Source organism: Eptesicus fuscus, chromosome 12 (assembly GCF_027574615.1).
Source record: "Eptesicus fuscus isolate TK198812 chromosome 12, DD_ASM_mEF_20220401, whole genome shotgun sequence".
NCBI lineage: Eukaryota > Metazoa > Chordata > Mammalia > Chiroptera > Vespertilionidae > Eptesicus > Eptesicus fuscus.
Window position 1 is genome coordinate 36,644,937 of NC_072484.1, and position 14,954 is coordinate 36,659,890.

The window sequence follows — 14,954 nt, forward strand, 5'->3', positions numbered from 1 at the left end:
TCCTGGAGCCTCTTGGGTTCCTGAGTGACTCTGTAGATTTTGTCCCTTCCACGAGTCCCCACTTGTATTCTGCTCTATTCCCCATGGGATCCCCTTCCAAATGTGCTCCCCGCCTTGAGGAATGCTATGCTGAAAAGCCCAATCCCAGGCAGCTTACAGAATTCCAATGCGGACACAGGGCCCTTAATCTCAGATCCCAGAGCCCCAATGACAGCCTATGGGAGCAAAGAGCACCCCGTCCCGAAGGGCAGGAGCCTTGTGGCCTATGTGCCCCCCTCCCTCTCGAGTCTCAGTGGTCCTGGGCCCCCCCTCGACTCCCTTAGCTGTCACTTCCTGAGCACCCATCATGGGGCTGTCACCCCCTTAGGAAAGGCTTTATTAGTCCTACTCTGAGGCTCAGAAAGGAAAGGTCACTTGCCCAAGGTCACACAGCTAGGAAGCTACAGACCAAGATTTTAAATGAGATGAGTCAACTCCAGAGTCTTACTCTTACCCTGACCCTGCTGTTGGCCTGAAGCTGGACGACACATTACATTAATAGCAACAATAAGAATACCAAGCTGAAACCGGTTTGGCTCAGTGGATAGAGCGTCAGCCTGTGGACTGAAAGGTCCCAGGTTCGATCCCGGTCAAGGGCATGTACCTTGGTTGCGGGCACATCCCCAGTGGGGGGTGTGTGCAGGAGGCAGCTGATCGATGTTTCTAACTCTCTATCTCTCTCCCTTCCTCTCTGTAAAGAAATCAATAAAATATATTTTAAAAAAAAGATTAAAAAAAAAAAAAGAATACCAAGAGTAAGCCCAACAGTGGGCTCACACTGTCAGGTTCTCATAGGACCCCACCTGCCAGTCCCATTTGATCATCTCCTGATACTCCTGACTCCTCCCGTGGTAGGGGGCCGAGATACTCTGGAGGCGAAGCAGCTGCAGCTTCCGGAAACCAGGGCAAATTCCCAAAGCACAAACAAATGCCCTCAGTCATGAGGTCACTGTTTACAGCACTGGGACCTGGCTCCTGCCAAATGCAACCAGCAGCCTCCAGGCTACAGCTCAGGGTGTCTTGGTCATTCCGAATCCTCAGGGAGGAGGATGGGAACTCTCACTGAGGAAGTCCCCTGCAGGGCAGCATCAGAGCTGGTGTGACTAAATTCTCCCGGAACCCTGGGAGGATGGGAACGTCACTCCCATTTTGCACCCAGGAAATTAAAACCAAAGCCAGAACTTCTTCTCCAGCAACATCTGTTTCTAAGAAAGGAAACATTATACTGGTGTGTCCTGGGCCTCCCACAGGAGTCCCTCCAGGTGGAAATTTAGATCTCGGATTTAGGAACCTGACACTCTGCATAGGCTTCCCAGGCTCTGAGGGCGGGCCCTGAGAATCTGCATAGTGAGCAAGCCTTCCAGGGGATTCTGGTCCAGCCAGGGCGGTTGAAATTCTGGCCTTTCCTTCCCCACGCCTGCCCCAGCCACTTGTCCTATTCATTCAAGTCTTAAAATTCTCCTGACCACCACCACCACGACCAACATTTGCTCATCGGCTGAGTATCCAGAGCCAATCTGTGTGCATAGCATTCTCTTTACTTATTTCATTTTATCCTCACAAAAATCTCTCCAGCTTTATCTCCATTTTCCACACGGGGAAACTGAGGCTCAGAGATGTGAAGAAGCTTTCCCAAGACCACACAGCAAACAACAGGCAGAGCAGGTCTCTGGCCCCTGACCCTGACCTCCTCATGCCAGGCAATGTTCCCACTAAGATTCTGTGGGTCCTGTCAGCTGTGAGGACCAGCAGAGAGTGAGAGAGCCTGGCAGGGGATGAAGAGCTGGGGGTGAGGGCGGGGGGGGGAGAAGGGGGCACCAAGGCCTGAAGTTTCATTCATGACGACCTCACCAATAACCCACCTGTTAAATAAAAGCACTGGAGCTGCAAAAGCCCTGAAGATTCGGTTGACCTAAGCCCTGCATTTAACAGAAGGGGAAATGGAAGCCCCAAGACCCAAGAGGTGGGGGCAGTTAGGGCACTGGCCAAAGAGGTGGCAGAGCAAGTCACAGAGTCCCCCTGGATACCTTCCTAGGCAGCCCCCGGACCCTCCCCACCTGGGTCCATCAGCTTTCCCAGGAGACGCAAGGGAAGTCAGGATTCGAGGACCTTAAAAATACCCCACAACATCCCCAGCACATGGGGCGAAGTGAGGTGGCCAGAGGCATCCAGCCCAGGCCTGTTCCGATGAGCTCAGAGCTCCAGCTGCAGGGGCTGGGAGAGGAGGGAGGGAAGGGGGCAAGGCTAATGCTGATTGGCTAGTTCAAATCCCAACAGAAGGGGCTGCTCCCCTCCCCTCGGCCCAGATGTCAGAGGCCCCCCTCTCACCACTGTGGTGTGTGCTCACTCAGGCTGCTCTCAGCTCCTCCCATAGAGGCCCCTGGCAACCCAGCCAGCCTGCTCCCAGCCCCAGATCCTCTACCCTTCCTCACCTCTCTAAGGCTGACTTTCTGTCTCTGCCTGAAGTCAACTACCTGGGTCCAAACTCAGATTCCTCTGAGTTTCCCGGGCTCTTCCTCACCCACACGCTCCCAATCCAGTGCCCGGCACGTGAATATCTGGGTCACCATTTGTCCCGGGAGCTGCCCTCTCAGGCAGAGGTGCACTTTGGACTCGGAGACGTAACTTTTCTGAGATCAGTTTCCTTACCATCATCCCTCTGTGCACACAAGACAACGGAGCTGCCAAAGCCTGCGTGGGGCTGGCAGTCACTGGTCACCTCCCCTTCCCCTCAGGGACCCTTTCTCCAGCATTCCCCCTCCACCTCCTGATTCATGCCCCCTCTCCCTCAGGCCTCGGCTCAGATGTCACCCCTGCAGGAAGACTCCCCAGCTACCCTTCTCCCACTTCCTACATCCCCCTGGTCACACTGGCCTGAGTTCTGAGAGCAGGGAGCTGAGTCCTCCCTCCAAGTTCTCAGCCCCTGACCAGGGCTCACGCAGGCAGGGTGGACCTCTCCTCTGGAGGCCCCAGCTGCCGGCCTCCATCCCATCCTCCTCCTGCTCACGGAGGCAGAGGGAGGACGTTAGGCAGAGGTATAGGAGACGGAAGAGCAGGAGCTCGGCCACATACACACTGAGGGTCACATGACCATGGACAGGCACTTCCTTTCTCTGAGCTGCACTTTCCTCATCAGGAAAATGAGAATAATAATAACAGCTAACATTTGGGGGTGCTTACAGTGACTTTTGACCCACATTATTTCACTAACACTCATAGATCCCTATGAGGCAGGGGCTGCCGTGACACCCGTCTTACAGATGAGGAAACTGAAACGCAGGTGACTTGCTCAACATCACAAAATTAGGGCATCTGAGAGTCAAGATTGAAACCAGCCTGATCCAACTCCAGGCCTTCATTACGCTCCATTAATTAGTGCAATAAAGAAACTTCCATGCAATTGTGCACCGATAACTGGGAGCCCACCACCAGGTGTATGGCTGCTATTCAGACAGTAGCTGCTGTTAGGAGGATTCATAGTATATCACTGTGGGATATCCCTGGTCAATGGCCTATCAGTTCACCAGGGATCCCCACTTTACAGATGAGGAAGCTGAGGCCCAGAGAAGTGATGCGACTTGCCCAAGGACACACAGGAGTGAGCTGCAGTCTGACCTGGGTCCTGCTCAGGCGCACAGTCCCACCCCCAACAAGGGCACCTGTGAGGCTTAGGGAAGGCCCTGGGCTTACCTTGACGTCCTGCTCCAGGCCTCGGATGAGCTCGCCGTCCACCTGGCCAGTCTGGGCAGCGCGGAGGCTGCGGCGCTCGGCCTTGCGCAGCCGGTACTGCAGGATGCGGCAGGTCTTACTGGCCTGGTCCAGCTGCTGGCGCAGTTCCTGCAGTTGGTACACGTCCTCCTCCATGTAGACGTCCCGCATCTCCAGCATCTCTGCCCGCAGCTCCTCGATCTCATCCTACAGAGAGAAGGGGCGATCCGGTCACTGGGCCCCGTGCATGAGTGCACGCCACACCCAACTTGGTCGTAGGCACCTCGGGGGGGCCTGGGTATGGTAGACTGAATAACGCCCCCCCTCCAAAAGTGTCCATGTCCTAATTCCCAAAATCTATTAATACGTTACCTTACATGGCAAAAGGGATCTTGCAAATGTGATAAAGTTAAAAGATTGGGAGATGTTCCTGGGTTATCTGGGTGGCCCAAGGTAATCACAAGGGTCCCTGGTAAGAGGGAGGCGAGGGGAGCAAAGTGGGAGAAGGCGAAGTGACCATGGAAGCAGAGGATGGCGTGATGTGCTTTGAAGATGGAGGGATGGCCATTAACAAAGAATGCAGGCAGCCTCAGGAGCTGGAAAGAGGAAGGGTCTCTCTCCCCCAGAGCCTTCACAAGGAAGGCAGCCCTGCCAAGGCCATCTCTGAAACAGGGGTAGCGGAGCTGAAGCCAAAAGGAACAGCCCTGCAAAGAGACAGCCAGGGAGAGATCACTCCAGGCAGCGGGAACAGTGTGTGCAAAGGCCCAGAGGCTGCAAAGAGTTCAGTGGGCCCAGACACAGCAAGGAGGCCAGAGTAGCTACAGGGCTAAGCTGAAGCTGGAGAGACAGACAGGGGTCAGCCATGCAGGGCCTTGAAGGGCTGAGTAAAGATTTGGGTTTGGGCTTTAAGTGAATGGGTGACCTCACTTCCTCAGGGCAGCTCCTGCCCGCCTCTGTCAGCAGCTCCCAGATGTGCCTCACTTCCCCTTTGTCACCGTGAGCACATCTGCAATTCTTCATTGACCAGTTTGTCTCCCAGAGACACTGTAAGTGTCTGGAGGGTCACCTCGCTCCCCGATGTATCCTTCACAGCCAGCACAGGGCCTAACATCTTGCAAACTCCCAACAAATGTTCACGGAATGAATGAATACATGTCTAGGTAGGTAAACAGCCTCGAAAAGACATACCAGTGTGAGACAAAGTGTAAGGGGATGAGTGGGAAGACCTAGCAGAATAAATAAATGATTATTATGTCTAATAACAAATGGGAAAACTGAGTCACAAACGGAATAATATCTACTCTTAGTGATCGAATAGATTAAATAAGATTGTACGCTAAAAAGAGAAACTGAGTCATGGAGGATGACTGATCTGCCCAAAGGCATCCCTGAGGAGCCAGAGAAAGGACGGTGCTGATGGGAGGGGGGTGGCCAAGAAGGAAAGCACAGCTCTGCGGGCCCTGGAAGAGCTAGGTTCCCTGGAACTAGGTTCACCAGTCCTCTGAGCCGCCCTTTCCCCAAAGAAAATGGGCGGCTCCCTCGGAGGGAATGGCTGAGGGTTGTCTAGTGCCCCGAGACTGGGAGGGTGGGTTTAATTCAGAGGCAGGGTTGAGAAGCATTACCCTCCAGGCCAGTTCTTAGGAAGAAAGCTCACTGAGGTTTTAACATCCATCTCTTTGACTCATGGGACTCTTTCTCAAACGGTTCTAAACTCTGGAGAAGGCAGAGGGGACAGGTATCTGCTTCTCCCAGCCCTAACAGACGTGGTCCTGTCCCCACGACCAAGCGAAGGGTGAATCCTCACTTGCCACCACAGCCTCTCTCCTCTGGGTGGGCTGAGCAGCACCAGCTGCAGAGGAACAGTCACCTCACCAGGATCCCCTCCCCCACCCCACGCACACACAGACTCACCACCCCACCACCACGCCAAGTGGACAAAACTAAAAGTGGAAAGGGGGAAGTGGGACCGTCAATGATCACACCAGTTAAAGAAATGAGGAAGTGAGGGGTCCACATGCCATTTCAGCTGACAGATTAAAGAAGCATAAAAGAGACAGCACTCAGTCGGCAAAATCTGCAAGGCCGGTCGGCAAAATCCAAGCTAAACCAGCCTCCAGCTGGGCCTGTGTTCAAATCCTCATCCTGCTATTACTAGCATCTCACTTCTTCTCTCCGCAGTCACACTGACAGGACCTGGTGACGGGGAGGTTGTGAGGGTCTGAACAGACCCAAAGCTGGGAATGTGCCACGGGGAAGTACAGAGGACAGGCAAGCTCATGATGCTGGGCGACATTCACGAACATCTGACATGTAGATCGCGGGAGATGACAACCCCCAACAGAGGACCATATCCAGAGCACTGCCGTCATGCTGGGGGACCATTTATCTTTTTAAGTTTTAAATAACTGATTTTTCTATTTATAAAAGTAAACAGTGATCAGAGACAGTTCTGAAAACACACAAAATACAAATCACTCATAGTTTCTCCCTGGACCAACAGCATTAGCATCACTGGGGCACTTTTCAGAAGTTCTCAAGTCCCAACAGAGACCTACTGAATCTGAAACTCCAGGGATGGGGCCCGCAAGGGACGCTAATGCAGGGAGTTTTCTTTCAGTCTTTTCCCTAAAAGGGCAAGAGTCATGTGTCTCAGCACCACAAGTCCCTAGCCTAGGGCCTAACAGAGCAGGGTCTCACTCAGTAAGAATCTATTGAGTAAGTGAATGAATGAACGAATGATCTTTCTCACATGAGCAGCTGTCTCTCCAGGGCCTGCCCTTCACCCCAGTCAATTTCTGAAAATGCAGGATGTTGCATTCATGCCAGCTCTCTCTCTCCATGGTGGCCAAGGGGGGCCCAAGCCCCTCGGGGGCTTTTCCCAGCTGCAGGCAGAATGCAGTCAGCCCGTCCTGGCACGGCCCATGTGAGAGGGCAAGTCCACAAAGACTGGCTTGTGGCTGCATCGGCGGGTCTGCTGGGGCGTGGGCAGCAGAAGCTGGTGAATGCAGGATTTAGGCAGAGGCTGAGCTTTTGGGGCCTGAGGTAGGGGCAGGGACATGGGGCTGCTGGGACATGGGGAGGGGACCCAGGAGAGGAGGATCCTGCTTTATTCCAGAGGTTCTAAGACCTCACTGAGCCTCCGAATCTCCTGGGGCTCTTGGGTCCTGCAGTCCCGACCCGTCCCTGGAAAGCTCTCCAGTGACTGGCTGATCCAGTTGAGGGATTGGGCTGGGGGAACCCACGCTTTCCAGCTCCTTCTAAGACAGGTCAGTGGCCTTGCTGAGCCTCTCCCAGCTCCCAGATCCCCCAATTCTGTGGAAGAGGGGAAGGAGGGGCCAAACTCTGCAGGACTTAACAGGCCTAGTAGCTACCCAACAAGGTAGTCGGAGTTCCCCAACATGGATGGGGAAACCCCAAACCTCTTCCTCCACCACAGACAGGAAAAGGCCATGCTGTCCAGCAGTGCTGACCTCTGAGCCTGGAGGCCCCCGATCATCCCCCATCAGAAACACCAGCCTACAGAAGCTGGGGAACGTTGCCCAGACCAAGCACAGCCTGCCAGCCCTCTACTCCCATCCCATCTGGCCACTCCTTTCAGTTGACCTCTCTTTCAACCAGGCCTGAGAATAGGGAGTGGAGGGGGCGGGGGGGGGGGGAGGAATAGGAATGAGGCACCCACACTGATGCCAGGGGAGTCAGCCCTTCCCTTTATAGAAAATGATTATTTTGCTCTGATTACAGATGTGATACCTATTTATTGGACAAAGTTTGGGAAAAAGCAGATGGCTTTCTATATCTTTCACTAGTTCCCACTGGCTTCTGCATTAAGTCCATGCCCTTTCCCCTGAAACCCACACTGCCCCTGGTCTCCCTGCCCCCGACTCCTGGTTTGCCCTGACCTTGCATCTTCTGCCCCCCACCCCACCCCGTCCAGATATGCCACGATTAAATAGCTACCAGCTATTATGGTGAATGAAAGAAATCAGAGAAAGACAGGTACCCTGTGATGTCACTTATATGTGAACTCTAAATAACAAAATAAATGAACAAATAAAACAGAAACAGACTCAGATGCAGAGAACACACTGATAATTGCCAGAGGAGAGTGGGGTAGGGGGCTGGGTGAAAAAGGTGAAGGGATTAAGAAGTACAAATGGGTAGTTACAAAATAGTCACTGGGATGTAAGACACAACATAGGGGATATAGTGAACAATCTATATATATAAAACCCTAATATGCAAATAGACCTAATGGCAGAACAACTGGTCGCTATGATGTGCGCTGACCACCAGGGGGCACACGCAGAACATGGTGGGCATCGGCAGCAGGTGGCAGAGCGTGGAACATGGCGGGCGTCAGCCGCAGCAGGATGGTGGAGCAGGTGAGCGGGGGTGCCAGACCAAGGCGGGGATCCGGTCACTGTCATTGAGGCGAGCCTCTGGTGGTTATTGAAAATTCTTTGCTCCTACGCACCACGGTCCCACCCAGCACTTGCACCTGCTGCTGGCCTGGAACCCACCACTCGCACCCACTGCCAGCGCCGGCCCTGTTTGTACTTGCAGCCAGTGCCAGACCTGCCACTCACACCCGCCGCCTGTGCCCAGCGCTGATCCCAATTACTCGGCACCATCAGCGGATGCCAGTGGTGTCTGCCGGCCCTGATTGCCCCTGAGGGCTTCTCCACCTCGCCCTGCTCCTGAGGGGCGATCAGGGCAGCAGCTGCTGCTCCCACGTGCTGACAGCGCCAGCCCCACTCGCACCCACTGCTGGTGCCGGCCCCAATCGCTCCACGCCATCAGTGAGTGCGAGCGGGGCCGGTGCTGTCAGTGGGTGGGAGCGGCGGCAGGAGTGGGGCTGTCGGCAGACAGGGGACCAGGGACCATGTGTGGGGGGGCTGGGCAGGGGTGCGGAGGATGGGCTGAGACCCGCCCCTGTGCCCACCCCAGCCTTGAGGCCCACAGTTCCTTTCAAGGTGCACAAATTCATGCACTGGGCCCCTAGTACTGTAATAACCACGTAGGTGCCAGGTGGATACTTGAAATATCGGAAGGATCACTTTGTAGGTTATATAATTGTCTAGCCACTATGTTGTACACCCGAAACGAATATAAAATAATATTAAATGTCAACTGCAATTGAAAAATAAAAACAGCTACCACCTATCGGGAAGCTCACTATAAGGCCCCAGCCCAAGCACAGGATGTGCACAATCCTCTTACCACCTCTGTGAAGTAGGTACTGAAAATGTTCCTATTTTGCAGATGAGGAGACTGAGGCTCAGAAGTTGCCCAGAGCTGCTCAAGCAAGGGAGTGGTGGAGCTGGAATCCAAACAGGCCCTGCGACCTTGGGCTGGTACGTCTTAACTGTGTTCTTCACCCAGGTTTGCTCGGGTGTTCCCTCTGCTAGAATGGCCTCTGCCAGGCTAACTCCCAAAAATGTCATCCTTCCAGAACATTCCCTCCCCTAATCTGATTCAACTCCTACACTCTGAACTCTATTTGTCTCTTGTGCTAACAGCTTTAAGTTGCATTTGCCTGTTTTCAAGTTAAGATTTGGGGGAAGGGCAGGTGCCAGGTCTGACTTGGGTCTGGTCCCCAGCATTACTCAGCATGTGGTACAGCACACACATGCATCACTGTCTCCGAATGGATGAATGAATGAAGGTATGAGTATGGCTTCTGCCCTGCCCAGTCTCTCTGCACACCCCAGGGTGGTAGGCCCTCCTCATCCCAGCCCCAAGCCAACTGCAGAGCCACGGAGAGCCGGGGCAGCTCCAGGGCTGGGCTCAGACCCCCGTGACACCCCGGGAGGGGGTGGGGCAGGGTCTGTCTACCCAGGGAACCTCCTGCTCACCCACCCACTCCCTGTCCACAAAGTGCATCTCTGTCCATCCTCCCAAGTCCTCCCCCGACCCCGGTGATCTGTGAAGTCAGCCTGCAGGAAGCAGCCTCTCAGGGGCAGACCCGCTCCCTGCCATGGATTGGTTCCCAGGTATCCTGGGGGAATTAGCCAGGAAGAGTCTCTTGATACATGCTGGGCCGCAGGGCCAAACATGAGCTCACACTGCTGCTAATAATAGCGAGAGCTTGCACGGGGCTTCACAGTTTATAGAGACATTCCATCTGAATCGTCTCATGGGTCCTCACAGAAACCCCATGGGCAGGCAGGACAGGAATCACCATCCCTGTTGTAGAGACGAAGAACGGGGAGAAACACAGGGAAAGCGGGCCATGCCCGAGGTCACCCAGAGGGACCCCCAAGCAGGACTCAGACCGTGAACTGCAGGCTCTTTTGTTTCCACCAGAATTCAGGAAGTCCATGAACTTGGATGGGAAAGGGGAAAAAAAAAATCACATCTTTATTTTCACTAACCTCTAACTAAAAATTACCATATCCTATTCTGGACAAGCCACAGCTATATTAGCAGTACCTGTGACTTTGCCACCAAAAGAAACCACAGATGTTTTCATATCACAAAGTAGTTGGTTGCAGAGATGTCAACATATTGTTTACACCCATCAGTGCGCTAAAATTACAGTAGTAAGGTGACTTGTCACCAGATCTTATGAGTTAATAAACACACATATTACTACAGCATAATTTAAAAATATACTTTGATAACTGTATTTGGTTTCCTTCAAGCTTTAAGTATTTTAAAACATTATTCTGAGAATTATTCTCAGTGGAGAGCTTAGCAGGGGTCCTCAAACTTTTTAAACAGGGGGCCAGTTCACTGTCCCTCAGACCGTTGGAGGGCTGGACTATAGTTTAAAAAAAAACTATGAACAAATTCCTATGCACACTGCACATATCTTATTTTGAAGTAAAAAAACAAAACGGCAAAAACACCCGCATGTGGCCCGCGGGCCGTAGTTTGAGGATGCCAGGCTTAAGGCATGAAATAAGATGCGGCCTCTGTTCTCTCCAGAGCCACCTCGCTGCGGGGTCTGGGTCCCTACCCCAACCCTGGCTCTCCACCATCAGGCACAAAGCGGGAGCAGCAGAGCTCCGCTTTCCAGCCGTATTTTCAATGTGCCAGGAAGGATGCTTCCTGTGGGAAACCTGGGTCCATGTAAGATGACTAATCCTTGTACAACGCGGGCAGAAGGGAGGCGTTCAGATTTGGGGCCCACTGGAACGCTTGCAAGTGACCCCAGAGGCACGGGCCTGATGGAATTCGGTCTGCAGGAGTGGATGGTGAGTCTCCTGACCTGTGGAGATGAAAGTGACTACACAGGGGGTCCCTCTACAGAAAGACAGTAAGTGCCAATGGGTGGTGTGAACCCCAGCAACAACTCCCAGCTGACCCCAAGGGGACAGGAGGCTCCTGAAGGCAGGAGGAAGTCATCTCTTACCAGCCACCAAGGAGGGACTATCCCAGAACAGAAGTCCGCCGGCTACCTCCTCTCCTAGAATCAGCCCCCGTACAGCTAAGGGTGGGCCATGGGAGGTGCCTGTTCACCCAGCTCTCCCGGGGAACTCTGATTCCCGGGGAACTCTGACAAGGGCCCTGCAGATCACATTCTAGAAACCCTGGTATTCAAGGCTCCGGGAACAGACATTTCAGCCTACGCAGCTCCCAGGGGACACTGCACTGCCTAGGCCTCTGTCCATTCTCTACCAGTCTCCCACCTCTGCACCCCTCCACCTCAAATGCCACCTCCAACAAGGAACCTCCCCGCTGCCCCAGGGCCCAGCTCTTCGGGATGAACAATTAGTGAGTATCTATGGTAGGCCAGATTCATCACCGAATCAATGGACTTGATCTTCATGATGGCCAGTCTGCACCCCACTAATTTGTTCTCCACACAGTGGAGGGATTTAAAAAAAAAACAACAAAAACCCACACATTACTCTCCTGTTGAAAACCCTCCAATAATCACCCAAATATGGAAACAGCCCAAATGTCCCTCGCCTGATGAATGGATAAACTGTGGTACATCTACATAATGGAATACTACTCGGTAATAAAAAGGAATGAACTGCTGATAGTGCAACAACATGGATGAAGCTCAAATTCATTGTGTGAAGTGATCAGGCTCAGCAGGCTGCATACTGTGTGATTCCATTTATATGACATTCTAGAAAAGGCAAAACCACAGGGACAGGAAACAGACCAGTGGTTGTCAGAGGCTGGGGGAAGAGAGGGGGGGAAGCCATTACAAAGGGGTACAGGGGAATTTTAGGGGGCAAAGGAACTGTTCTATATCTTGATTGTGGTGGTAGTTACAGAACTGTATGCATTTGTCAAAACTCATTATGCAATATGTAAATTACCTAAACTACAAGCCAACAGAAGCCTCTGCCCACCTCCCCATCTTTATCTCCCCCCACTCCTCCTCTTGTTGGTTACATTCCAGCCACCTGGGGCTTCTCCAGAAGACGCCTGGCCTGTCCCACCTCTGAGCCTTTGCTCCTGACATTCCCTCTGCCCGATTCCCTGCCCTGCACCTCTGTACTACCTGCTCCCCCTCCACCCCACCCCTTCAGAGAAGCCTTCCAGACCTCTCTAGGCCTACTGCGTCCATCTCAAAACTGTGTTTCTTTCATGATCTGTATCACAGGCTTATTTGTGATACTAATTATTTTACTTATTGGTCTGTTTGCTTATAGGGTGTGAGTCTCAGGAGGGCAGAGACCAGCACAGTGCCTGGCACACACAGGAACAGCTCAAGAAATAGCTTCTGAATGAAGAATGGGACCTAGGCGGGGATTACCATCTCGGTCCACTTCCCTCCAGAACACCACTTCTGGTCAGTGCTACTGTATCTAATTAAATTCTCTGATTCTGTAAAGTTAATGTCCACGGAGGCTTCAGACCCCAGGGGTGGGCCTCAAATCCCAGCCCACCAACTCCCAGGCTGCATCCCTGCCAGATTCCAAACCTTACCCAATGTACCCTCCCTAGGTTCTAGGGGCCTGACTGGCCGATGGGCAAACAGATCCAGATAGAGTGACAGAGCAGAACTGAGGGATGCAGAACCTTTGCTCTGTGGGACAGCAACCACTCCATGGAGGAACAGGAGCCTCTGCCTGGCCCGCCTTCTCCCACAAAGCCCTGGCCACCACAGTCCCTCCCTCGGGCCAAAGCCCAGACTGCCTGCCCATCTGCCACCCTGGCTCTGGCATGGGCCACTCAGCCCAGCCCAGAAGGGCTGACCTACAGGGGGGGCCGGCAGGAGCCACAGAGGCAGCATGCCAGCCCCCTGAGAGGCAGGGCATCCATCTGCTGTCCCTTCTGCCCATCCCCCAGGGCCTGTCAAGGCTCCAGATGAGATCATCCCACTTGGACCCCAAGGAGGGCAGAAGGCTCTGCAAGCTCCACTTCCTCCCAGCTCAAAAGCAAAGACTCTGGACCAAGCAGGTGGGCCAGGGGGACCCAAAGACTCCATCCTTTCACAGACAGAGACACCGAGGCCTAGAGGGGGACTGGGATAATCCACCGTCTCCCAGAGGGTCCAGAGTTGAGCAGGAAGGGACTCTGGGCTCCTGTCTCGCGGCCCAGAGCTCAGTCCAGCTTAGCTTCCTTGGGTAGAAGCTGGGCTCTAGTTATGGGGGAGTCAGAGTCAAAGGTCCTGACGGGGGGCCCAGGAAGCCAGCCAGGCACTGCTGTGCCACACAATGCCCCTGCTCCAGCTGGCACAGAGGCTGCCTGGTCCCAGGGACCCAGAGGGTCACAAGGGAAGATAAGGGTCCGAGACTTGCACCTCCAACACCAGTAAGTAACGAGCAAGTTGCTCCCTGAGTGCTCCCCCTCTGCCCGCCACGTGAAAGGCAGCACACGTTATCTCATATCCCAGCCGGCTCCAACGGACTGAAGAAGAACCGAGGTCAGAAAGGTCAACTACGTTGCCCAAGGTCACACAATAAGCCCAGTTTGAGTCCGGATAAACGAGACTACATAGTCTCTATGACAGAACAATAGTGACAATAATCATAGTTGATATTTTTGCAAGGGCTTACCATGTGCCAGACAACGGGCTAAGCTCTAAATGGAGGTCCATTATCTTGTGCTCAACGACAGTCCTTTGGAGGGGGTGCTATTATTTTATGCCCATTTTACAGATTAACAAATGGAGGCTCAGGAAGATAAAGTCTCCACAGCCAATCAGGAGAGCGCTCCCAGATCTGGCACAGCTCTGTGACTGACACTGCAGACACTCCGTCTGGGGGGGAGCTGTTTAAGCAAGTGTGCGTGGGTGTGTGGGTGGGTTTTGGTACGTTTATGCGTGTGCTGGGGGAGAGGAGAGGCCCAGAGGCTGGTGCCACCAAGGTCACGCCTGGCTTGTCAATGCCCATTCCAGGCTTTACCAGAAAGAGCAGGGAGACATCTGCAGTCCCTGCTGCCTGGGGTTGGGGGGAATGCTCACTGCCGAGGTGCCTGCCCATGTTCCTACTGTCCTTTCTGTGTGGACAGGAAGGAAGGCAGCATTTGGATCTGGATGTTTTTAAAACATCCCCTCAACGGCCTCTGGGCTGCAGCCAGATCTCTGAGCAGGGAGAGAGTTGGGCTCAGAGGTCTCTGGGGAGGGAAAGACACGGAGGGTCAAGGGAGTGGTCCTGGGCTGTACAGCCTGAGAAGCCTGCACACCCTCGCGCGTCACAGCACGGAGCCTTTGCCCCTGCCATTCCCTCGGCGTGGCACACTGGGAAGAGCGCCGAGACCCCAGTCCTTCTGCCTCTGGCCTCTTGCAGGCTGCGTGAGCTTTGGCAATCCCCTTGACCTCTCTGGGCCTCAGCTGATACCTATGCAAAAGGAAGGGGCTAAGTCCCACTCTGGTAAGGTCTCTGCCCTAGTGCAGAACAGCGGGGGAGGGACTGACGTGAAACCTGTAATTACCCAATAAATAACCCAATTACAGTTGAGACAAATGCCCCAAAGGAGCCCACAGGAAGCTCCTAGGTGTCTAACAGAGGAGCCCGACCTGGAGCTGAATGCACAAAGGGGGGGGGGGGGGGCGGGGAGGAAACCAAAGGAAGGGTGAGGGGACCTAGCAAGTGCCAGGAACCGCTCAGGAACAGAGACCTGGGTGCGTGGAGCACTGGGAGCCTGGGTGGAGCAGGGTGAGGCTGAGGGCGGCAGGACCACCCAGGCTGCTCAGGCACTTGGGCAGGGCCACGGAGGAGCAGCGGGGGGAGGCTTGATGCCGTTGGCCCAGGAGATCCCAAGCGGATCGGGGCAAAACCAGGGGAAAGATGGTCCAG

General features: G+C 53.9%; 1 protein-coding gene across 1 annotated transcript in view; it reads right to left on the reverse strand.

Moving 5' to 3' along the window:
* SOGA1 (suppressor of glucose, autophagy associated 1) overlaps positions 1 to 14,954 on the reverse strand; it is a 61,473-nt gene that overhangs the window by 37,608 nt on the left and 8,911 nt on the right. The window contains exon 2 of the mRNA XM_028157770.2: positions 3,730 to 3,954. Coding sequence (XP_028013571.2) covers positions 3,730 to 3,954 — 225 coding nt within the window. The remainder of the gene's footprint in view (positions 1 to 3,729; positions 3,955 to 14,954) is intronic.